The sequence below is a fragment of the Notechis scutatus genome, chromosome 2, assembly GCF_049901735.1.
Source record: "Notechis scutatus isolate UNSWTSFEM ecotype Mainland chromosome 2, rNotScu1.2, whole genome shotgun sequence".
NCBI classification, from domain to species: Eukaryota; Metazoa; Chordata; class Lepidosauria; order Squamata; family Elapidae; genus Notechis; species Notechis scutatus.
Window position 1 is genome coordinate 158,912,754 of NC_142010.1, and position 25,038 is coordinate 158,937,791.

General features: G+C 38.1%; 1 protein-coding gene and 1 long non-coding RNA gene across 2 annotated transcripts; one reads left to right on the forward strand and one right to left on the reverse strand.

Annotated features, from left to right (window-relative positions):
• Positions 1–1,575: 1,575 nt before the first annotated feature.
• TSPAN16 (tetraspanin 16) lies at positions 1,576–24,573 on the reverse strand. Its single transcript, XM_026679539.2, has 8 exons — positions 24,415–24,573; positions 16,752–16,818; positions 13,432–13,638; positions 12,147–12,221; positions 11,392–11,499; positions 8,719–8,853; positions 6,127–6,210; positions 1,576–3,644 (listed from the first exon to the last, which is right to left on the reverse strand). The coding sequence occupies exons 2-8, from the start codon at positions 16,809–16,811 to the stop codon at positions 3,588–3,590; spliced, it is 726 nt and encodes a 241-aa protein (XP_026535324.2). The 5' UTR covers positions 16,812–16,818; positions 24,415–24,573; the 3' UTR covers positions 1,576–3,587.
• On the forward strand, positions 2,879–6,845 carry LOC148132361 (uncharacterized). Its single transcript, XR_015747900.1, has 2 exons — positions 2,879–3,861; positions 5,201–6,845. It is a non-coding gene; the product is annotated as an uncharacterized LOC148132361 (long non-coding RNA).
• Positions 24,574–25,038: the final 465 nt, after the last annotated feature.

Consider the following 25,038-nt stretch of genomic DNA (forward strand, 5'->3'; position numbering starts at 1 on the left):
GCCCTCCTGGCTTGGGCCTGGATCCTCTGATGGTCACCCCTACTGGTGGTTCTTCCAATTTTCTGATGCCAAATGACCATTGGGGTCAATCCCCCACCATGGGAGACTTACTCCATCTCTCAGGGGATCCGGACAGTGGTACTGGCTTCTATGAGGCTGTCTTAGGGCAGGCGCCAGGTTCAGCTGTGGTTTGCTGGTTGCTCTTCCAGGTTGGAGGAGCCTCAGCTCCTCTCCCCAGTCAGGGCTTTTGCAGTTGTTCTTCAGTCCTGTCACAAATTCTTCCCCGCCTTCCAGCTCTGCTTGATCTTCACCAGAGCTAGCATGGTTCTAAAGATTGCAAAATTCCCATGGTAGATTAATCCTCTGGGTGGATGAAAGAATGCAGTTCTGGCTTACTGTTGGATCTGCCACAATTTAAACCTCTAAATAGAATAATCTTTGGCTCCATTTGTTAAGAAAGGTATAGTTTATTTGTAAGTTCAATTGTAAGTTCAATTGTATTGCAGTAGTGCAAAGCCAGAACTGAAAATTGCATGCCAAAATCCCTAAGTTCTACTTTTCCCTCCTTTAACTGGCTGACAAACCATACTCAATGAGGAGTCCTTAATGGTCTATGTCTCCATGGAAGGAAGGAAGCAGTGGGGTACCACAAGGTTACATCTTGGGCCCAGTACTCTTCAATAAGCGACTTAGAGAGGGAATAGAAGAGGAACTTACCAAATTTGCAGATGATACTAATCTGGCAGGAATAGCTAGCACCCTAGAAGATAGGCTCAAGATCCAGGTGGATCTTGACAGACTTGAACATTAGGCCCCATTTAACAAAATGAAATTCAATGTAGAGAAAAGTAAAGTTAGGCAAGAAAAACCACAGGCAAGAAAAACCTAAAGTATGCATATAGACTGGGTGAAACTAGGCTTAATAGAAGCAACTATGAGAGGGATCTTTTGAGTCTTCATTGACAACTAGCTAAATATGAGCCAGCAGTATGCAGCAACTGCCAAAAAAGCCAATGCAATCCTAAGCTGCATTAACAGAGGGATACAATCAAGATCAAGTGATGTACTAATACCACTCTATAAATCCTTAGTAAGACCACACCTAGAACACTGCATCCAGTTTTCGTCACTACACTATAAAAATATGTTGAGACTCTGGAAAAATGCAGAGAAAAGCAACCAGGATAATTACAGGACTGGAAACTAAATCATATGAAGAACAGTTACAGGAACTGGGTATGTCTAGTGAAGAGAAGGGCCAGGGGAGACATGACAGCAGTGTTCCAATACTTGAGGGGCTGCCACAGAAAGGAAGGGGTCAAGCTATTTTCCAAGGCACCTGAAGGCCAGGCAAGGAATAATGGATGGAAACTGAACAAGGAGAGATTCAACCTGGAAATAAGGAGAAATTTTCTGACAGTGAGAACAATCAATCAATGGAATAGAAGTTGCCTTCAGAAGTTGTGGGAGCTTCATCACTGGAAGCTTTCAAGAAGAGACTGGACTGCCACCTGTCAGAAATGGTACAGGGTCTTCTGCTTGGCAGGGGGTTGGACTAGATGACTTACAAGGTCCCTTCAACCCTTCCAAACTGTCTCTTATTGTTTCCTCCAGTGTAACCAATCCAGTTCAGGCAAGATGTTTTCCTAATGGTCAGTCCAAGCATAGTTTGGTATGCGGCCCCCTCCTTCCAGCTGGGTGACCTTGAGGCAGTGTCTCAAAGAGATACAGCATTTACTTTCATTTCTCCCTTCTCCCCACAGTTCATGGCAGTCTGTCACTACATAGCAAAGCACAAGCAAGCGTAAGGTGGCAACTGCCATTGCCACTGATCCCCGTCCTCTCTCCCTCCCACTGTGTGGCCACAGGTGATTCACCCAGGACACTAATCTTTGACCAATGATGGCATGGACAATTGTCCACCAGCCAATCCGCACGTTGCCAACTACTATAAAGTAAAGATACAGGTACTGTGGATGGGATGAAGGCATTAGCCTTATTTGTGTCAAATAGGATTGAGATAATTTTTGTGTATAACTGGTAATAATTTAGGGGAGGGATAGAGATTTTGCTAATTAGCAAAACCGAAAGAGTGAGCACTGATTCAACTTCTGGTATTCTCTATGTATTCTTTGTGAATCTTTACTTTCAAATTCATATTACTTGTTAAGAGACTGAACAGGCTGATACAAAAGTGCTCCATGATTTCATTGGTATATTAGACAAACTTAGCAATTAACCAATTTTTGTTATAATCATGATTAATTATGCTTGGTTGTAATGGTTGATTTTATTTCTGGTTATCTTGTTTCATTTTGTTTATGTTTTTATTTGTTTTAATTATAAATTATATTCTATAAGTTGCCCAGAGTCAATTGGAGTGGGCAGCTATATGAAATCTAATAAATAATAATAACAAAAATAATAACAATTATAAATTGCAAAAGGCAGCTTTAGAGAACAACATATCCTGTGACGATGCCTTCAACATCATCAAACAATAATATCAGCCTATTCCAGTCCTTGGGAAGGACTTGATAGATGGATAAAAATGCCAAATCCAGTCTAAATATTTGGCTGACTTGCAACAGACCACAATAATAAAGTTCATTTTCCTTTTTTCATTCCCTATTATGCCATATCAAAAAAAAAAAAAACCCTCCTAGTTCATGGCTTCATTAATTAAAATTGTCTACTAATTCATCTAATACAGCATTAGCTAATATTTTTGTTACTTAAATCAAACTCTGAAATCTTAGCTACATAATGAAATCAAAATAACTCCTAAAGATTAATCACCTAGTGACATAAAAAGTATAGCACATGTTTCTTTAATTTGAAGTTACAGTATATTTTGTCTTTCAGAATAAAGAACATTGTATAAATAATTATGGCAAAAGGAGTTAGATTATAATAAAAAGTGCTTGAGAGTTATATTATTATTAATGACACGTCTGCATCAGCAAATTTGCCTATTTGCCATTTAAGTTGCTATCTCATGCAGTATATTTTCAAACCATTCCATGAGACCCGTACTAAAGGTTTGTCATGAAATATTTTGACACCACTGGCTCTTAACTGTGTCACTTCTGGGAACCAATTCTTCCTGGCCCCAATTCAAAGTTTCCAAACAGGGAATTACAGATGCTTTATATAGCTGCATTCCTGATCTGCTTTAGGAATGATACTGTTTCCCTGTGTGCATTCTCATCAGGTCTGCTAAGCCTTGTGCACATATCCTTACAAATAACATTCAAATATATTTAATGTTGTTTTTCAAAGTAAATGTTCCTTCTAAAAATTTCCTGGGGTTCCCACCACATAGAATAAATAGTAGTAGGTAAAGCCAATTTATTTTCTTGGCATGTCTAACTATTATACCATTTATAATAGTAAGGGGAAATTAATGATCAATCAATACCATTATCAAAAAGGTTCAAGATGTGCCAGCTCTATAGCTATACAGAACCACTGAAAGATACTGCTTTTTTCCATTTATGAACAAGGACAATTGTCCTGTCTCTTCACCATAGGCACAGAGATTGACTTGGCTGGTGCTTGATCAGGCCAAGAGATGGCATTTTGCTTCAGACCTTTGTACCTATATGAAAATAGAGGATCAAGGAGACAACCATAGCAGCCATCTACAAAAGAAAAGAAAAAGTGAAATGAGATTGACATAAACAGATTGCACACTACTTTACTAATCTTACACACCCTCTGATGTAAAATGGACTTAAAATGTCCTAAAAACCTTGAGAACCTATTCAATTATTCTTTTTCTAGATTTCAGAAGGATTATGATAACATTTTGGAGAAAAATATGCAGTAAAAGTTTGACTCATTTTCTATAACAGTGTAGTCTCTAGTATACGAGGGCTATCCACAAAATAGATTACGTTTTCGTCTGTAGCAAGAAGGGGCGGAGCTAGGGTGGCCATCTTTGGTCTGTGCGTCCGCCGCTCAGTCTGCATCTAGTCGTGCTAGTGGGAGGTTCGTATCGTTGCCCATTATTTCACAGCAAACGTTTGAAATGTGTGCTGCAATTGAAAATCCCACGAGTTGTGAGGTGCGATCGGTGATAAGGTTTTTGTTGGCAAAAAAACATAAACCGATTGAAATTTTTCGGCAACTGTGTGAAGTGTACGGGGACAACATCATCATTGAAGGTGGAGTGCGCCAATGGTGCATTAAGTTTAAAAATGGATGAACTAATGTTCATGATGAACAGCGGAGTGGACATCCGAGCATTGTGACTGATGAACTGGTCGCGAAAGTCGATGACAAGATTCGTGAAAACCGCCGTTTCACAGTAACGGAACTTTCGCTTAGTTTTCCACAAATTTCACACAGTTTGTTGCATGAAATTGTTACACAAAAGCTAGGCTACCACAAATTTTGTGCAAGATGGGTGCCAAAAATCCTGACAGAAATCCACAAGAGTCAGCATATGGCCACATCATTGACATTTCTGTACTCTTACGACAAAGATGGAGATTCATTTCTTGATCGAATCGTAACTGGAGACGAGACTTGGGTCAAACATGTGAACAGCGAGACCAAATTGCAGTCTATGGAGTGGGGGCACACAAATTCCCCCCAAAAAACCAAGAAAATGTTTGCAAACGTTGTCTGCAAGGAAGATTATGGCGACTGTTTTTTGGGATAGGCAAGGTGTGCTTCTTATTGATTTCTGGAACATGGTGCAACAATAAACTCTGTGAGGTATTGTGAAACGTTGCAAAAACTAAGAAAAGCAATTCAGAACAAGCGTAGAGGAAAGTTAAGCTCAAAAATTTTGTTTTTGCATGACAATGCCCGACCACACACAGCAAATCGCACTCGAGAAGTCCTGAATGCTTTCAAGTGGGAGATTTTTCCTCATCCGCCCTACAGCTCTGATCTTGCACCAAGCGACTACCACTTGTTTCTGAGGATGAAGACCTGGCTTGGAACACAGCGCTTTGATGACAACGTGGAACTGCAGGTGGGTGTGACTGACTGGCTCAAATCTCAGGCGGCTGAATTTTATGACAATGGAATTACAAAGCTTGTTCACCGCTATGATAAGTGCCTCAATTTGTTTGGTGAATATGTTGAAAAGTAGTATTTAAGTGTCACTTTCAAGTGTATATAATAAAAATGTTTTCCTACACTTTGTTTTTTTTCTATCGCAAAACGTAATCTATTTTGTGGATAGCCCTCGTAGTATCTAGGCAACATCTACAAATGATATAGGTGAGTGACTTATATGAATTTTGCCTGAAGTTGGAAGATTTATTTGCTTTTAGATATGGTTTTTCTGAATCCATTTATCAATTCCACTATAGAAAAGAGATAGCAACTTCTGCAAATTAACCCAGATCAGCATACTGGTATATCTCTGAAGACCAGGATATAAGAGGAGATATTTTGCTGTGATGGACAGGAAACCTCCTATTGCTTCTCCTGCCCTTTGGAACAGAAGTGAGGTCAGCTCTCACCTTCCTGACCTTCTGCAAGAGCCTGAAAATGTCACTCTGCCAATTAGCCTGGGGCCCAAGGGGACTATCACACTGGAGGTGGTTAATTGGTTAATAACATATTCACCTGCTCAGCCTACTCCCTCCCCCATCTTTTAGCTTTATTTATACCTGATAATTCATATTTTATAGTATTTTACTCTTGTTGTATACATATTGTTGTATAAGCTGCCCAGAGTCACCTTGTGGTTGAGATGGGCAGCAAATAAACTTAAAAATAAATAAATAAATGAATGAATGAATAAACCACATGGAATATAATTTTAAATCTGCTAGTGACATTCAGATTTTGACATTATGATTACTGGAGTCTTTTATTAGCAGTAAAGCAGTAAAGTATTTTGGCAGTAAAGATAAAAAGAATAAAGATTGGAGAAGATGGTTAAAAATACTCATACTGGATCTGATCAATGGAGGTAATCAGATGAATTATACAGTTTTTCAAAAGTCTCTATCAAACAAAACAGTGAACATACATTATCCACACTGTCTGGGCTTTTGCAATAAATTTAATCAAAAATTACTTTTGAAAAGCAGATTCTTGGGTCTATGTAAATAACATCATGAATCTTGAGATCAGGAGAATGAGCCTATGTAAGCCTACCTCAACCATCCCAACTGCTAGAGCCACTCCTCCGACAATCTTCCCATTGTGGTTCAGAAACATCTCAAATTCAAACAAGCAACCCTGAAAGACGAAGGTATGTGATGTAGTGGAGATAATTTGTTATCACTTTTCTATGTTACTGAAATATCTTAATATCAGTATTAGTATTGATACAAGAGTCCTGAATCATTTTGCCAATTTATTGAATTCCTTGGGACTTTAATAAAGGAGGATGTGTAGTAGAAAAAAATCAGACACTTTTATTTAAAAAGCATATGCATTAGCATCATTCTATCAAAATATTTTTACTTCTTGTCATTAGGCATTGTTAGGAATCTGTCCACCAATTAGTTGGGTTGGCAATATACTGTATAAACCAACAATGTATGTTTGTAGCTTTAAGACAAAATCACTGTATTGATTTGTACTGTGTTCCGATTGGTTGATTGTATTGCAGATTGCCATAAGAGAGAGCTAGAGATCATGGTTTGCTCTCTCTGATATTCTGTATCTCTGACATTTTGTATCTCTGACATTCTGTTGCTATCTAAGATTCTCTGCTGTGCTTATACTTTGATATCTTTGTTTACTGTAAATGACAAAGGCAACTGGTAAGAAGACTTTGTAATTGGATATTCTTTGGACTGTTAAACGTATATGACCTGGACCGTTTATTGGATTATGCTATTTCTTAAAGTAAACTTTAACTCAATTTAGTGTATCTGTGTGTGGCTGGATAATTATTCATAACTATTCTCATAAACATTTCCATGTGCATATCCTTGTTACTCAAGGGTTATTTTGTAGATATCATAACAGGCATCAAGCTTGGAGACAAAGGCTTGCTTGTTCTGCATTTTTTAAAAAAGGTTGTTTAATATATGCTAACCTTGCCAAACAGTAAACAGATTAGTAAAATTCTTTCCTTCCTTGCTTGGCTAGAAAAAAGAACTATACATGCAACATAGGAGGATACTTCCCTCCCCCAAATTTTACTGCAAATACATCATTCATTCATTTTATATGACTATCCACCTGCAACTAATTCTGGGGGAGTGGGGATATTGAATCATATACACCTCTGAAATGCATGTCTGCAAAGAAAGCAGTCTGTGGGGTAGATATCAGGGTCAATAGTGGGATTCATATTTTTTTACTGCCAGTTCTGTGGGCGTGGCTTGGTGGGTGTGGCAGGGGAAGGATACTAATCTCCAGTCAGAGGTGGTATTTGCCGGTTCTCCAAACTACTCAAAATTTCTGCTACTTGTTCTACAGAACTGATCAGAACCTGCTGAATACCACCTCTCAGGGGTGGGATTCTACCAGTTCTGTCCACCTCTGTAGAACCGGTTGCTCTGAAGAGCAGCAGACATAGAACTGGTTCTATGTCTGCTGCTCTTTTGGCCCACCCGCCCACCCTGGCTCTTACCTGACCTTTATTTCCTGCTTTTTCAACCTCAGCTGCTTTGTGCGGCACAACTGTGGTTGAAAAAGCAGGAAAAAAGGGCTTTTCCAACTGCTGCGCACCTGCACACAGCGCTGCTCAGCTGTCGGGTAGCTTAGCAGGTCGTAAATTGCACTCGCGCGACTCATGCATGCACGCGCGACGCAGAGCAACAGAACTGGTATTTATACCGGTCGGATCCCATCCCTGCCACCTCTGATCTTGACCATTCTGTTCTGAAGCATCTGGCAGTGTTTTTGCATCTACCCCCACCAATTGTAACACACATATGATGTCAGTTTTTATACAGAATCATGTTGCTTTCAGATACAAATGTTGCTTTCAGCTATTAATGTATTATTTCAGTCCTCATGCAGTGACCAAAGAAAATGCCTATTTTCATTTATTTTAAGGGACTTTTAAATAGAGAGGTGGATCCAATAGGGATGGCAATAACTCCCTCCCACTGATTGGATGATGGTTTATGAAAGCAATCCTTGGTTCACATGTTTCCTGTAATTCAGGAATCGCTTTAATGAGGCAGAAAATGCTATGGTTCAAACAGCTTGCTTTTCTGGTGGAGGAGAGCTCCAATTTCCACTCAAATGTTTCTTTGTCATGATGGTATTCTGGTTTGACTGACTTACGGGGTCCAAATGGAGTGATTCTAACCACTTATTTACTTTGAAGGGGACTGATGTAATTTATTTCTTTTTCTTTGATTTCTTTAAAGAGAGGGGATGGATGTTTTGAGCTTAAGCCAACAGTGCAGAGAGCAATGCAGTCAATAATAGGCCAAGAACTGAACACTGACTAGATGGCAGTTCTGTGTGCTTGGCTATTGGGCCAAATTAAGCAGTTCCCTGCCTACAAAACATTTTTTTTGTAGTGTCTTGATTCTTAGCAGGAACTGAAATGATCAGAGTTGCCTTGCACAATATCAAGTAGTCTTTGAATTGGGATTAGAATGGTTTGGGGATGAAAAGGTTGGTGGCCCTCAATTAGCTAGATTTTACCTACATACTGGTGGGGTGTCATTTCCTCTACCAAATTTGATGGGCTGCTTTAGGTTTTCTTAAAAGTAATCCTTGTCACAAACCTGAAAAGCAACCAGCCTTTTGTGATTCTTTAGGAAACAAAGTTACCTGCTTATTCTGGTCGATTTCAAATTGTTGGCATTCTTTGCTGGATAGGCAGCAAAGAGAAGGATATTTCTTATGAGTTTGATAGAAGTAGGAACTGTTGAAATCTGCATAGTTGTTGAATCCACAGCATTTCAGCTAGAATATGAAGATGCATAGGGTTTACAGTTGCCAAAAGACAGAGAAACAGCCAGAAAATATATTGATTATCCGAAAGCTGCTAAGATATAAATTCAGTACCAATCGGAGCTTTTATACTAAAATATTATGATAAATAACACACTACAAACAAGATATATACATTTGGAGATTTATATTACCCAATTCATTATGCTTAATGTCTTACAAAGTAGACCATTTTCCAAGATTTTTCCAGAGGTAATAGAGGGATAGAATCGAGATCAGGTGAAGTAGTAGTACCACTTAGTGCAGCCACACTTGGAATACTGCATCCATTTTTGGTCACCACAATATAAAGAATATGTTGATATTTTGGAACGAGTACAGAGAAGAGCAACAAAGATGATTAGGGGGCTGGAGGCTAAAACATATTAACAACTGTTGCAGGAATTGGGTATGTATAGTCTAGTGAAAAGAAGGATTATGGGAGACATGATAGCAACATTCCATTATTTGAGAGGCTGCCATAAAGAAGAAAGGGTCAACTTATTTTCCAAAGCACCAGAAGGCAGGACAAGAACCAATGGATGGAAACGAAACAGGGAGAGAAGCAACTTAGAACTAAGGAGGAATTATCCTAATGATGAGAATTCTCAACCAGTGGAATAGCTTGCCTTCAGAAGTTGTGGGTGATCCATTACTGGAGGCTTTCAAGAAGAGATTGGACAGCCATTTGACTGAAATGAGTCTCCTGTTCATGCTGGGGGTTGGATTAGATGACTTTCAAGGTCCCTTCTAACTCTTTTTGTTACTTTGTTATTCAGTTGGTTCTTCAGATTGCAGCACATATACAATTCATTATATTTTCTCAGTCTTTCTGTCCCTTCTTGCACTTTACTGATGCATACAGAGATTAAAACAGAACAGTCTAGAGGCAAGTACAAATTAAATCATAAATGAAAAAAGAGACTTTCCCCACAAATACCCTGGTATTTGTTTAAAATGCAACTGTATTTGAACAAAATGAATCAAACTTAGAATTTCTTCGAGTTAAAGTGGAAGGCAAACTAACAAGTTTGCAATGTCATGCCAAATAGTCATTTGAGTGCTGGCATTATATTATCACAAGTTAATTTTAATTAACAGTAATTGTGATTCATCAGCAGTAATTGTGTGATTTCAAATGTGGATATAAAATTTGAGAGATCATTTATGAAGACATTGAAGAGCACTGGGCATAAGACAGAACCTTGAGATATTGCACTGCATGCTTCCCTCCATGTAGATGTTGTTCTATTGAGGACTACATGCTGAGTGTGGTTGGTAGCTGGTTGTGAATCCATCTGGTGGGGATAATGTCTGTCCCACATTGTTTTATCTTTCCAAAAAGTAGGCTATGCTCTATTTTGTCAAATAGCTTACTGAAGTCCAAGTATATCCACAACATTTCCTCGATTCATTAATTTAGTCACTTTATCAAAAAAGGCAGACAGGTTTGCTGTTTTTTTTTTTGCATCATCTGTTTTTTAAAAAACTGATGCAAGCTTCTATTAATCACCTTGTTCATGGTTCACAAATCTGCCGCTTGGAGATTTTTTTTCCAGGATTTTTCCAGGAATTGATGTCAAGCTGATTGATCTGTAGTTTCCTGGATCCACCCCACCCCCCTTTTTTTTAATGGAACCACATCAGTTCTTTTCTAGTCCTTTGGTAGTTCCCCAGGGCTCCAGGATCTTTGAAATATATAATTCAATGGGTCTGAGATCTTGTCTGTCAGCTCCTTTAGAACTCAGGGATGTAATCCATCTGATCCTGGTGATTTGAACTCGTATAGGGTGAATAGATGCTGTCTTACTATTTCTTGTCTATTTTAACTTTTATTCCTAGTCTGTCTTTTAGGATTCTTGTTTTGGTAGGTTGGGCTATTTTTTTTCTTTTCTGTGAAGACAGATGCAAAGAATGAATTTAGTAGCTCTGCTTTCTCCTTGCTGCCTGTCACCTTCTTATCATCTTCTCCCATTAGTGAACTGATTTTTTTCCTTGACTTTTTTCTTGTTTTTTTTCATATATTGAAAGAAACTTTTTAAAAATTATTTTTGACATTTGTTGTAAATGTTCATTCTGAGCCTTAGCTTTCCTGACTTTGCAGATTCAGACTATATGCCGGTGTTCTGCCTTAGTTATGTGTCCCTCTTTCCATTTTTTTCCTTTCTTTCTTTCTTTCTTTTTTCTTTTTGAAGATGGGAACTATATCAGCTCTTTTCCAGTCCTCTGATAGTTTCCTGGTGCTCCAAGATGCTCATTAGAGAGAGATCCAATCTGAACTAAGGAGGAATTTCCTGACAGGAGAACAATTAGTCAGTGGAAAAACTTGCCTCCCAGAGCTGTGAGCACTCCATTGCTGGAGGTTTTCAAGAGAAGATTGAACATTAATTTGTCTAGGATGGTATAAGGACTCCTGCCTTGGGCATGGGATTGGACTAGAAAACCTCCAAGGTCCTTTCCAGCCCCTATGATTCTATGATTTTATAAAACTGGTCTTTGCAGCTGAATTACCTGTTTCATTGTAGTGTCCCAAATGGCTGTGAGGTCTTCTTGCCTCCCATAGTCTTCTTTTAAAGTCTTCATGGCCCAGTTTTTCAAGTGTTCAACAAATATAGATGTCTGGAGTCAAGAGGCATGTTAATGGTAAATGATAACATTACAATTTGTCACTTCACCTCCAAATACCGTGTTTCTCATATAATAAGGCCGGGTCTTATTTTTTTTGAGCCCCGAAAAAATGGCTAGGCCGTCTTTCTGGGGGTGACTTAATTCCCCCCCCTTGCATCTTTGGGTGGGCGGGCAGTGACGGCTTGGATGTTGACCTCAGCGTTGGTGGGGCACTTCGTATCGGGGTCAACACAGGCAGCACCATATCCGGATGTGCAACAAAAGTACTTCCTAATGGCAAGCCCCCCCCCCCACCATTCCCCACCATTTTGCATGTTTTAATATAGGCCTTAATTGGGGGGAGGGGCTTAATTTCATTTCATGCCTATAAAACATGCTGGGACTTCCTATTGGGGGAGGCCGTATTGTTGGAGAAACAGGGTAATACTGTTTAAAGTGTCATCTACCTTATCAGCTGTTCAACATATTTCACTATAGTTGGATGAACTGTGTCATCAACATGCTTAAATCAGCTTGTCTAAATTTGGTGTTCTTTAGACCTATTGGACTATACTACACCACATATCCTAGTAGGATGGGTATTGAGTAGCCTGTGGAAAAATGGTGGAGGGGGGTGGTGATTGTTAGCCATGACTTACCACAGTGGAGAAAATCAGCACCACAACAGCACATACCACTTCTGCTGTGAAGATTACCAGTATAACTGCAAAAAACTAGAAACAGAGAAATGTGCTGTTTACTACTAGCAAAGCCAAAGCTCAGAAATGCTAATTAAAGATTACAGGAGGCCCAGGGTTTAGGCAAAATCTAAATAAAGTGACTTTCCAATGTTTTTAAATAGAAAGATTCGATATTGCACCATATAATTGCTTTTAGTTGAGACAAAGAGAAACAGACACACCGCAGTGAGTAGATAAGGTATGCTATTCTTTCTTTTGTTGAGTTTGTTCTCATAGTGTTAATAATACCTATACAGCAGCCCATTTTTTGGTATACTGTACTTATATCGATATAAATTATGTCCATGTGGATTATAAGGGAGATGGATGGAAGTCAACATATTGCCAAAAGTGAAGTGGCCTGAGACTGCCCCCACACCACATATAAGGAACAGCCTATTTGACAGAATGAAGCAGCCAGATCATTTAACTAAGCGGTTTCTGAACTGGGTAGGCTTTATAAAGAGATGGATTTTAAGATATTTCTCAGGTGCTTTATAACGATGTTTGATATCATGATCAAGAAATTCAAGATTAGTCTGCCTTGACTTGCTTGGGTATAAGAAGGAGAAACTATGTTAGGCTTTCAAGATTCTATTATTAAAGCCTATTTCAATAAAGTAATCTATTGTTTGTGATACTTGTTTTCTCATCTGCCTTAAAGGGCTGACAGGTTATTTCAAATGTCAAATAGCATCCAATACTAGGGCTGTGCAGCATTTTGAATTTGAAAGCACTTATGTCTTTAAAGAACATATGGATATATCGTCAGGACCTATCTACAATTCCTTTAACCTTTCATCAGTCTTTTGCTGATAAAGAATCTAAGTAGAATAATTCTTTGCACCATCTATTAATATATTGAAAGAATTTTAAGGAACAAAAAATAATATTCCTGTCTATCTAACTGGAATTTTTGAGTAATATCAATATCGAGAACTGACTTCAATCCAGTTACATAAAATAAATAGGAATCAAAAATGCTTGAAAAAGAGCCTGGTGATCCTTTCATGATAAATGCTAGTTGGGACATTTATTTTGGTACTCTACCAGCATATCAAGATTCAAAAGAATTGGGAGGCAGAAAAGGTCCAGGAGCATATATTAAGTCAAGATGAGAGTAGCCATGTGTAAACTATACAGCTTAGTAACTTCACAACACCCACATTTGGTCCATGGCAAGATATTTTTGCAAATTACTTACTACCAGCAGGAGACATCTGTTTTCTTTCACAGCTCCCCAGCATCCCAAAAAGCCCATGATGAAAAGGATGCTGCCAACTGTTATGCATAGGTAACCCACATGGAGAAGAAGCAACATTTGCGGTGAAGCAACTCCAAGGATCTTCTCAAAGGAATCACCATCTACCTTCACCCAGATACCAATGCCCAGCAAAACTAGGCCCCCTAGCTGGGAGGAAAATGGAGAGAACACAGATGGTATCACTTCTAATTCTGCAATAAAAGCTTTTGAGCAAAAAGGACTGTTTGCTAGTTTCAACATTTCATTCCTAAGAAACTGAACCACCTATCAATTGACTGATTAGAAATATTCATAAATCTTCCCCTTACCACAAGGGATACTCAAGGCAATGTACAATCTATACACATAGTCCTTGACTTACAACTATAATTGAGCTCAGAATTACAGTCATAAGTTGTTGCAATTGTAAGTCATGGTACTCACATGGCCGGAAGTAAGTTTCCAACCTTTTTTTTTTTTTTTGCAACAGTTGTTAAACAAATACTACACACACACCTGATCTTAGCCAAAAGGCCGAGTAGCGAATACTGAAGTTATTAAGTAAAGGCTATAGTTGTTAAGCCAATCCATTAATTTGAATGAGTGCTTTTTATCGGAAATCAGCATAAAACGCTAGAAACTGACAAAAAAATCATTGCAAATTGTGGTCAGGTAACCAAGGTAGGTAGCAAACAGTCATAAAGTTGACTCCCCTGACAAGTAGTCAGTGACTATGGGAGGCAGTGTGACCATTTATGATAGCTGAAGGTGCTTATAGGTTGTAAAGCACCCATTCTATAGCCACTGTAACTTTAAATGGACATAAAATGACTGGTTGTTAAGTGAGGACTATCTGTAATAAATAGGTTAAAAAGAAATATATATAAAAAGCTAAAATATAATGAAACAATATCTTTCTTAAAAGAAAGCAGAGAATGGGCATTCCATTCCATTGAGAGTTTGATGGAATATTTCAGCCATAACAAAGGTATCCTTTTAAAATATTACTTTATCTAACTGTGATAGCATGTAGGTTGGATTTTCAAGAGTGACAGGATACACTCCAGAGAACTAAGAGGCAGTTTAGTTCAGATAGTTTGTGTAAGAGAAAGAAAGAGTCTCTAATAGTTCTCTGTTTATAGTTTACGCATGTTGTGGGCAGCAGGGTGCTTCAGTTTGACAAGATTCTGTTTGTTTGTTTATTTAAAATTTGTTTCCATGCATCCTGCCACCAAGCATCTCTATAAGTGAGGAACAATAAAGAAATCTGCTTGGTAGAATCAGCACGTGTCTTTCTTGGTTTCTGGAGCCTGACACTAACTAGATATTGCTTATCTGCCAAGACTACGGATTGCCCTCACTTTACAGTCATTCATTCAGTGATGACTTTAAGTATTTTTCACTGGCCTTTGGCTGTCTGCCTATCTAATGCTGCCAGCTGTTCCTGCTGCCTTGTTCATCACTGTCATACTCACTTCATAGTCTACCACTACTATACTGGCCCATGGCCTCTGTTCACGTCCCACTCAGGGTCTCTGTTTTGTGCTGGCCACAGGCCTCCATTTGTTGCCCACTCCAGAGCCGCATTGGGATATATACTTTTTCAAATAAGTTTTTTTATTTTTCAATATAAATATACATATTTTGTGAACATTGCATTGACTGGGTAACGTCTTTTTTAAGCAACAGTAACAATAATACAAATAGGTATGTGTAATTCTAATCTTTCAATTTCCATAACTTCAACAATGCTAGTCTCTTTTCATAACCCATTTCTCATTTTCTCATTAATTAAGTGTAAATAACATTTCTTTGTGCCCTGTATTTATAGTCCCTAAATAATATTATTTAATTTTTTTGAAAATTATTCATAATTCCACCATAACTTCAATATTCCAAATGTGTAGGGTTAATAATAACGCCAAATATTAACATTATTTAATCAATCCCAGAAGTGTATCTCAAAATCCCACCCAATTTCTAATCCTTAATATTTTAAATTCATAATATACTTAACACACAATTAATATTAGTAATACAGTTTAATTATCTAATCCTAAATTCCCATTTACTGTCTTGACTTATTTGGATTATATTATTAAATTATATTTTCTATTAGTGCATATACTACTATTTTCCCTGTATATATTTTCCCATTTTATTCATATGTTTTCTCATTATCCATCATCTCTTAATCTTTTTGAAGTTCCATAGTTTATTGATTTTTTAAATCAACCTTTTCTCTCTCTCTCTCTCTCTCTCTCTCTCTTGGAATCTTGTATTTCTTTTTGATTTTTTTTGTACCTAATCTTTCCCTTCTGAATACTTTTTGTCTCTTCTGTATTATTTGAACTCCCATCAATAAAACTTCTTTTGGTTTTTTTTAAGGAGATTTTTTTCCTTTTCTCACTATTCTGTTATAAACTTTTAGGGGGTTATTTAATTGTCTTTTACTTATTAATCCTTTCTCCTCTTTGTTTTTGACTTCTTGCATGAAAGAAGACCCTGGCTGGTACCATAAAGGTACATAATGCAGTGAGCATCTAGTGTGGGGGCAGCAGACAGGGCTGGGTGGTGGCAGCAGCAGCAACTAGCAGCAATGGGTATAAAGGTGGCCAAAACAGCAGAAATGTGGGAGCAGGTGGATGGGGGAAGTTGAAGTGGAGGCAGCCCCTTATCTTTTTCCAACAGTGGCTTGGGTTCTCACCTAACGGTTATGTGGTATTCACTCAAAAACACCAACTGGGAATACTAAAACTGCTGCTACTGATTGGAACAGTCATGTGACATTTCACTCAGCAACAGGGTTGCCAGTCCCAATTAGTGATGACTTGTACTGAGAATGGAACTATTTGTTGGTGAACAAATACACATAGTAAAATAAACAAACTTGCAGAGAAGGATGATACTTAATCCTTCACATCCCATGCAATTATTTATATCAGACAATGTTAGATAGGAGGTGATTTGTTAAGAATTGGAGGATGGAGGAGGAAATTGGGATCATTCCCAATTTGTGCCATTACATTATAAGAGAACTACAGTGGGAAACCATTTTTTCTTTTCATATTTGTTCTGTTCTATGAACAATGGAATGTATTAAGATTGCTTTCCAATGCTGAATATTTCCACACATGAAGCTCATACTGCTCTTAAACCTCTCACATCTGCATATCAAAGATATTTTGCAAAAATGTACTTTGTGCATCTATTTAACCTCCCAAACTATTTATCCAACTCTCTGCCACAATAAGTTTTCATCCACCCTAGCACATACTTACAAAGATCACTCCATTAAATACAAACATCATCATTTTCAGGAAGGAGAAACAGATATTCATTTTGTACCTGCAGTCAAGAGAATGATAATTATCATTATCATAATTATCAGAAAACCATAGAAGGCTGACAATGATAGTGTAGGATTTGGCCATATTTTTTGGCCATAAAACAAAGACATTAAAATTAATAACAAATTTGTGAAGTCATTAGTACAGACTTAAATTGTAGATTTTAGAACAACATCAATTTTCTGTTCCCTATCATTTGCTGCCAAATAAATGTACAAAATTTAAATAGCTGAAAAATTCCAACTTTAACAACATCACCATGTCATTGCAATGCCTCATACAACTGTCTTAGATACTTCCAGAATTAAGAATGCAGACTTAAATGTACTTGTCCACTATGTTGTACTATTTTGGGGCATCAACGTTATACAAAATACAGAAGGGGAATCAGAAACAGTGTTAAAGTAATTACAGGTTTGAGCTGGAAAAAAGAAAAGGAAATACAACTAATTCTAGTTTAGACAAACATTGTTCAATATAACAAACTTTTCTCTTTATTTCTTGCATATAGATAGCATCATGATCATGATCGTCTTAGCCATTGTCTATCTATCCGCAGGTTAAAGACCTCTTCCACATGTTTCCAATCAATACAGTCATGAGCTTTCTTTTGCCAATGGGGCCTGTAATACTGCTGATGTCATAGATCCATCTTGTTTTGGGTCTCTTTCTTAGATGCTATTTATCGTGTGGGATCCATTCTATGACTATTCTATAGTCCACCATCAGTTCCTCTTGCTATGTGACCAGCCCATTTCCATTTCCATTCTTTTACTCTCTTGATAATATTGTATACTTTGTTCTCTAATCCATGTGCAGGTCTTTGTATCTTGTCTTGTAATGCTGAGCATGTATCTTTCCAAGGCTCTTTGCACCACTCATTACTTTTGTATCAATTGTGAGGTTAGTGTCCATGTTTCACTGGTATGTAGATATACAATTTGATATATTGTCTTTTGTTCTTTAAAATTTTCACCTTTTGTCAGGATTTTATCTACTTCATCCAAACATAATTCTCTTATATTTTTTCTTTCTTTTTGAACCGTTCAATTTTTTTCATATATTTGTCCTTCAACTCAACATTCTCTCTATGTGACTAAACCACCTCAATATGCCACTTTCATACATTTTCCATATTTAGTCAATGTTCTACAAAGGTACACAAATTCATCTACTTGCTCTTGTTTTTCATTTATGTATAATTTTTCATAGTTCAATGCATTTACCTTTTTTTGATAAATTAATTTTCAAACCCATGATAATAATTGCATATACATTCTACTATTTCTTGCAATTGATTCATGTTCTTAGCCAATAATATGGCATCATCTGCATGCAAAAATACACAAATATTTGTGTCCTCAAAAAACACACCTCTGGGTGGTCATCAAGATCACTCCCATGTAGCGTGCATTATAGTCGTCTGCAAGGTGACAAGGTCTGTTGCTCAGCCTTGTGTGGGGCACTAGCTAAAATTGGGCCAAGTTTTTCTTGTCCATAGCTTCTATCTACTACTTCTTCAGGAACTAAGAGTCCAGGAGCACCCCAAATTGCACAGCAACTCTTTCAGGAGGAGCACACCCCCATACAGAGCTAAATTCGAGACTTTTCAAGTGTTTCTGAACCCACTGCATTTTGTTTTGTGTATTCAAAAGTAAAACATAATAATTGCCAAAGGAACCAATAGAATTACAACTTTCAATCTTTACAGGGAATCAGATGTACACGTGTTTCTCTTTATATTTGGGGCTTGCACTAAGCCACGCAACCCAATACTCAGCTTTTACCCTCAACCACAACCCTACCTCAATCCATCCACCATCACCCAAGACTAGGCACGCACGCCCCCAACTACCTCAATTCCAACTACTGCCGGCCTTAAATGCAAACTACTCAATGCAAGAAGCCTCGTGAATAAAATACCTGAATTTCTCTTCCTCTAAATATGGCTAACTTCGACATTATATTTGTCTGTGAAACATGGCTCAATGCATCTCTCCCCGACTCCATTACCACAGTAAGAGACTATCATGTTTACAGATCAGATCGTGAAAATCGTCGAGGAGGTGGTGTTGCTATATTCTATAAAAAATCCTTACATCTAAAAAATATCCAAGTTACCCAGGAGCTTGCCCTTCCTGAAACCATCATCTGTGAACTATCCTCAAATATCACAATTCGATTCTTACTATGTTACAGAGCACCTGATTATGACATCGAACATGTAAACAAGCTAAATACATTACTAACATGGGCTGCATCCTGCCCATACCCTTTTATCCTTCTTGGTGATTTCAATCTACCTCATATTGACTGGACCCTAAATGATTGTACAACTGAAATCATACACACAACCTTCTACAATGCTATTACAAATCTGGGACTGGAACAACTAGTAATCAACAACACTAGACTAAACAACTGCCTCGATCTCATCTTCTGCAACAGTTTGAACCTAATTTACGGAATACAAACTAAAGAACCCTTTTCCAGTAGTGACCACAATATGATTGACTTTTGTCTCAACATACATCCACACAAAAATCACCACAATGATGTAATCCCCTATTGTAACTTCAAAAAGGCAACTATGATCTTATAGACAACGATCTCTCATCCCTTGATTGGCAATCTCTATTCACTGGATGCAATACCGTTGAAGACCATTACAACATATTTTTACTTGAAGTCAAAAGAGTCATCAAACTATATGTTCCAACAACAACTCCCAAAACAAAACAAAAAAGCAGATTACCCATATCAATAAGGAAACTTCAATCCAAAAGAGATCACTCTGGCGGAAAAACAAATCTGGTCACGTTGCCAATTTCAAAAACCGATACAAAAAGTTATGCCACCAGATAAAGACTGAATGCACCAATTATCACATTAAACAAGAGGAAAACCTTCTAAGCACCAATTCCACCCGAGCTTTTTACAATTTTGTAAACAACAAACTAAAAGACTCAAGGTCCATCCCTCCTTGATAGGACCTGATGGTAAAGACTACAACGACGACACCATTAAAGCCAACATCTTTAACACATTCTTCGGCTCAGTATTTGTAAACAGCAATGGATCATGCCCAGTATTTCCTAGCCGTACCACAGATAACAACAATGATCTAATACATATCGATTTCACAGAAGACAATGTTGAAAAATCACTACACAATCTAAAACCATCTCTATCTATTGGACCGGATGGAATATGTTGCCTACTTCTTAAGAAAGCTATCCACTGCCATAGCCAAACCTCTAAGCATAATCTTTGAAAAATCTTTCAGGATCAGCTCCTTGCCTAACCTATGGTCACAAGCCACAGTCATCCCCATCTTCAAAAAGGAGACCCAAGCATAGTTGAAAATTACAGGCCAATCTCCTTATGCTGCGTCACCTGTAAAGTCATGGAATCAATTATTAACCAATCCATCATCCTCCACTTAGAGACAAACAACCTACTCTCCAATAAACAATTTGGTTTCAGAAAAAAACTATCCTGTAATCTGCAACTCTTACACTGCAAAAACATATGGACGCGACACAACTCGACCAGGGCAAAGCAATAGACGCAATCTACATAGACTTCTGTAAAGCCTTTGATTCAGTGGTACACGACAAACTACTCCTAAAAATAAAATCCTATGGTATCTCTGGACAACTGAATAACTGGATAGAAGCATTCCTGTCAAACAGACAACAAATGGTCAAAATCGGAGCGTCCTATCAAATCCAGTACCTGTCAATAGTGGTGTCCCCCAGGGCAGTGTTCTAGGACCAACTCTCTTCATACTCTACATAAGCGACCTCTGTGATCATATTAAGAGCAATTGCGTTCTCTTCGCTGATGATGTAAAGCTGTTCAATACCACAGACAATACTGCTACCCTACAAAAGATCTTGACTATGTATCTGAATGGTCAAACAAATGGCAACTTCAAATCTCAACAAATAAATGCTCTGTCTTACATATTGGCAAAAAAATCAGAAAATAAAATACAAGCTGAATAGTCAAGATCTTGTTGATGACCCAAGCTCTGTAAAGGACCTTGGAATACTCACCTCTAATGATCTAAGTGCTAGAGCCCACTGCAACTACATAGCCAAAAGGCATTAAGAGTTGTTAACCTAATCCTACGTAGTTTTTCTCTGGTAATATCACACTACTAACCAGAGCATACAAAACATTTGCTAGACCAATACTCGAATACAGTTCATCAGCCTGGAACCCTCATTTACGTATCTGATATTAGCACAATTGAGAAAAGAAATATTTCAGAAAGAGTTCTCCACTCTTCTACTCGTTGTAGAATACCTTATGCCACCAGACTTGAAATTCTAAACTAGAAAACCTTGAATTACGCCGTCTTCGGTCTGACTTAAGCATGGTATATAAAATCATACATTGCAATGTCCTACCTGTCAATGAATACTTCAGCTTCAACCATAACAACACAAGAGCACACAATAGATACAAACTCAAAGTAAACCGCACCAAACTTGATTGCAGGAAATACGACTTCAGCAATAGAGTGGTCAATGTCTGGAATACTCTACCCGACTCTGTAGTCTCTTCCCCAAACCCCAAAAACTTTAACCTTAGACTGTCTACTATTGACCTCACCCCTTTCCTAAGAGGTCTGTAGGGGCGTGCATAAAGCGCACCATCGTGCCTACCGTCCCTGTCCTATTGTTTCTCTTATTCTTTTATTTTTCTTATATGTTTCTAAGCCAGAACAAAACCATCACATTATGGCTTAACTTATTGTGTAAATCCAAGTATCTGCACCTTCAATAGCTCACCAGAGTGACCCAGGTATCACTAGGACCCAAAGTAAACACTTCAGAAGCCTTTTGCATAACCAGAAGCTTGCATCAGCTTCAAGCTCTGTTTATACCTTACTCAGGAACTGGCTGAGGGGAGGACTTTCACAGGGGGCTGCTGGAAAGCAAAGTGGGAAACCTTCAGAGAAAGTGGACTGGTGGGAACTTTCACTTCCTTTAAGCAGGGGCTGGCTTTGGAAACCTGTGGCAAGTTGGCCAGTGTGAGGTGTCCTACAGCCAGGTGGTGATGGGTGACCAGATGGCACAGCAAGTTGTCATAGTACTGGAATGGCTTCAGCCCATATAAGGGATGCGGGATGGAAGAGTGTTGGAATGAAGTTGAACCTTGTAACATTAATCCTTCTTGCCTCTCTCAACTAATTTGTTAAGACAAATGGCCCAAAGAGAAAGCTAGAGAAACAAACTGTGATAGCTTTTCTTGGCTACCAAGTAAGGACATTTTTAACCTTTCCTCGACCCTACTTTCTGTCACTAGTGAGCCCATTGTTCAAAAATTAGCATCACAGCTCTGATCCCACTTACTCTGGCAGGCCACATCAGATTAACTAAAGATCTGTTTCTTAGAAGTGAGAGAATGAGAAACAGTCCTCTTCCCTCTTCAGGTCCTCAGTGTTATGTTGTCATTACAAACAGTATGTTCCAAAAAAACTGCCATCAAACTGTAGCCAATGACTCTAGGCCATTTTGCCAACATCTTTCAGTTGATAACTCAGGCCTTGTTTTCTTTGCTGCTGCTGGAGACAAGCTGGAGCTGTTGCTTAGCAGCACCCCAGCAGCTGTTATTTTCTTGCAACTGCCAAGCTCTGGTTTCTGGTAGGCAAGGGATATCCACCAGTGCCTTTGTATCACGCATTTAGATCAGGGGGGCAAAAATGTCAATCTCTTGCCTTCTCAAATTAATCGCGGGAATAGACTTGTGGCACCAAGATGTCTTTTTTGGAGGGAAGAGCTACTTGGTATCCTCTGTACTGCGATCCTTCTGTTAAGAACCAGATTAAATCTTAATCTAGGAAATTATTCCCATTATCATAACTAGTTGCTGGATTTGCTCTTCTTCACATTAGGATCCTTGAATTCCTGCTGAATTACTTCCACAGATTCTGACCTAATATTCCATTTCCTAAATTTTATAGCCTCCATTCTCTGTTGACGAACTTGATACATTTTCATTAAACCCACTGAAATACCCACCCTGGAAATCAATGCCATGGGATTGCAGAGTACAGACCATCATCTGACAAACAAGACTATAGCTCATCCTAGATTTGGGCCATATTAACATGTTATATAGATGAGGGTGGTGGGAAGACTAAACAGAATGATTTCATATTGAGGCTTGACATTAACTTTATGGTCCAAAAAAATTACAAAAAAAAAAAAAAAAATTAAAAATATTAAAAAAAAAAAAAAAAAAAAAAAAAAAAAAAAAAAAAAAAAAATAAATGTTGTACACCAGTTATGCCCATTACTGAATAGGGAGATCACCACTCAGTCACTTGTGCCCTGGTCATCTCCTGTTTGAACTATTGCAATACATTCTGTATGAGGCTAGCCTTGAAAAATATTTAGAAGCTTCAGCTGATACAAAATGTGGCCAAACAGGCAATATTGGGTGCCCAAAGAATGATGGATATAACACCTCTGCTGCGTAATCTGCATTAGATGCTGGTTTGCTTCCAAGTCCAAGGTGTTGGTTATCACCTTCAAAACCCTGCATGTGCATGTGGTCAGGTTAACTGTAAAGCTGTCTTCATCCTGTTACATTACTCCACCCCAGGCAGGGAAGGTATGTTGCGAACCCTATCAGTTAAAGAATTCCAATTATAGTACACCATCCAGACTCCCTTTGTAAGCGAGAAGGGTGGTTTTAAATATGACAAATAAGTAAACAAATATATTCATTGGGACTTGGGATATGTGAAAAAGGTTAGCACTACCCTCCAGTTCTTTCAATAGAATTTTGTTAAGCATTTATACATTTCTTCCAAAGGTCTGGACCTATGGTAACAGTTGTTTTGTCAAAAGCTCCACAATGCAATCCTTGTGGTTCTTTTATATAATACATTGAAGATGAATTATATATCTATATAACAGTAGAAATAATACAGTGTCATTGAAGGAAAATGTATTGTTGTGGGCTGGTGTCTCTATAGCTGTCCTTGAAATTGTATATATACAATACATTATTTTGGATTTTAAAAACTATTATAGCACTCATGTAGCAGATACAGAGACAGCCTCATGGGCTTTATAAGAGCTTGACAGTGATGCAATACTGTGCAAAGTCTCACTGTATTCATAGGTAATTAGAAATTATAGGCAATTTAACATTCAATAAACTATTCCAGAAGCAGGTTACCATTATTTGCCTGTTCGGTTTTATAGTTATCTCTGGATGTAGAACACACAGGCAATTATCCAGTTTCTGATAAGATTCCATCTTTCAGAATGAACTCCAGCAGGACAACTATTCAGACTATTCAGCTTTAAGGGGATGAGATGTAAAATTAGACATCTTTAATATTCTGGCTCATTATTTTCATGCAGTTTGGGTTCTATTAATCCTGACAGGATATAACATATGTTCTGATTTTTCTTTATTTGCATATTTTTATCATAATACTGGAGCTTCTCAATCCCTTAGTTTTTCTTAAACTACATCTCTCAAAATTTTGTATCTAGACCACAATACTTGCAATCTGTTCAATGCATCCAATGAAACTATTACTCCGCTCTCAAAAAGTTCTTACCTTTAGGAGATTTTCAATCAAGAAATATATCCCTGTAGCCCCTGTACCTTCTATGTACTTGGTTTCTGGCATATCATGAGCTACTAAACCAAAAATCTACCTATGGCTGTGATTTCTTTCTTTGCCTCACACCTGAAGCTTATCACCCTCCATCTTTGCTCTTCACCTTAGTTTAGAAAGAGGGAGGAGAAAATACAAGGTCTCTTGAGAAGATGCTAGTTCTTTAACCCTTTATTTCCAGAGAGGAATCCATTAATTGTACACTTGAAATGTATCTGAAGGGCTTGTGTCTTCCTCATGAAGTGTTAGCTCTGCCATCTGCTCCACTAAACTGCTGGCATCCTGCCATAAATGGGGCAGGGGGCACAGCCATATTGGGGAGAAGGTGCATGAGGAAGTAGAAGGAGGCAAAGTGGGGAGGGATTGGTACTGACAGAAACCAGACATGTGAAAACTAGACAAATCCAAGGATGCCTGGCCTCAGAAAGAATAAGAAGCCATTTCAAGATGCACCTAACATCAAAGCGGTTCACAAAGCATCGTACAGGGATGTGACACTTTGGGTAGGAAGACATAGTTCTAGCCTGCTTTAGGAACTTAGGTGGGGCAGGTCTGACATTAGAC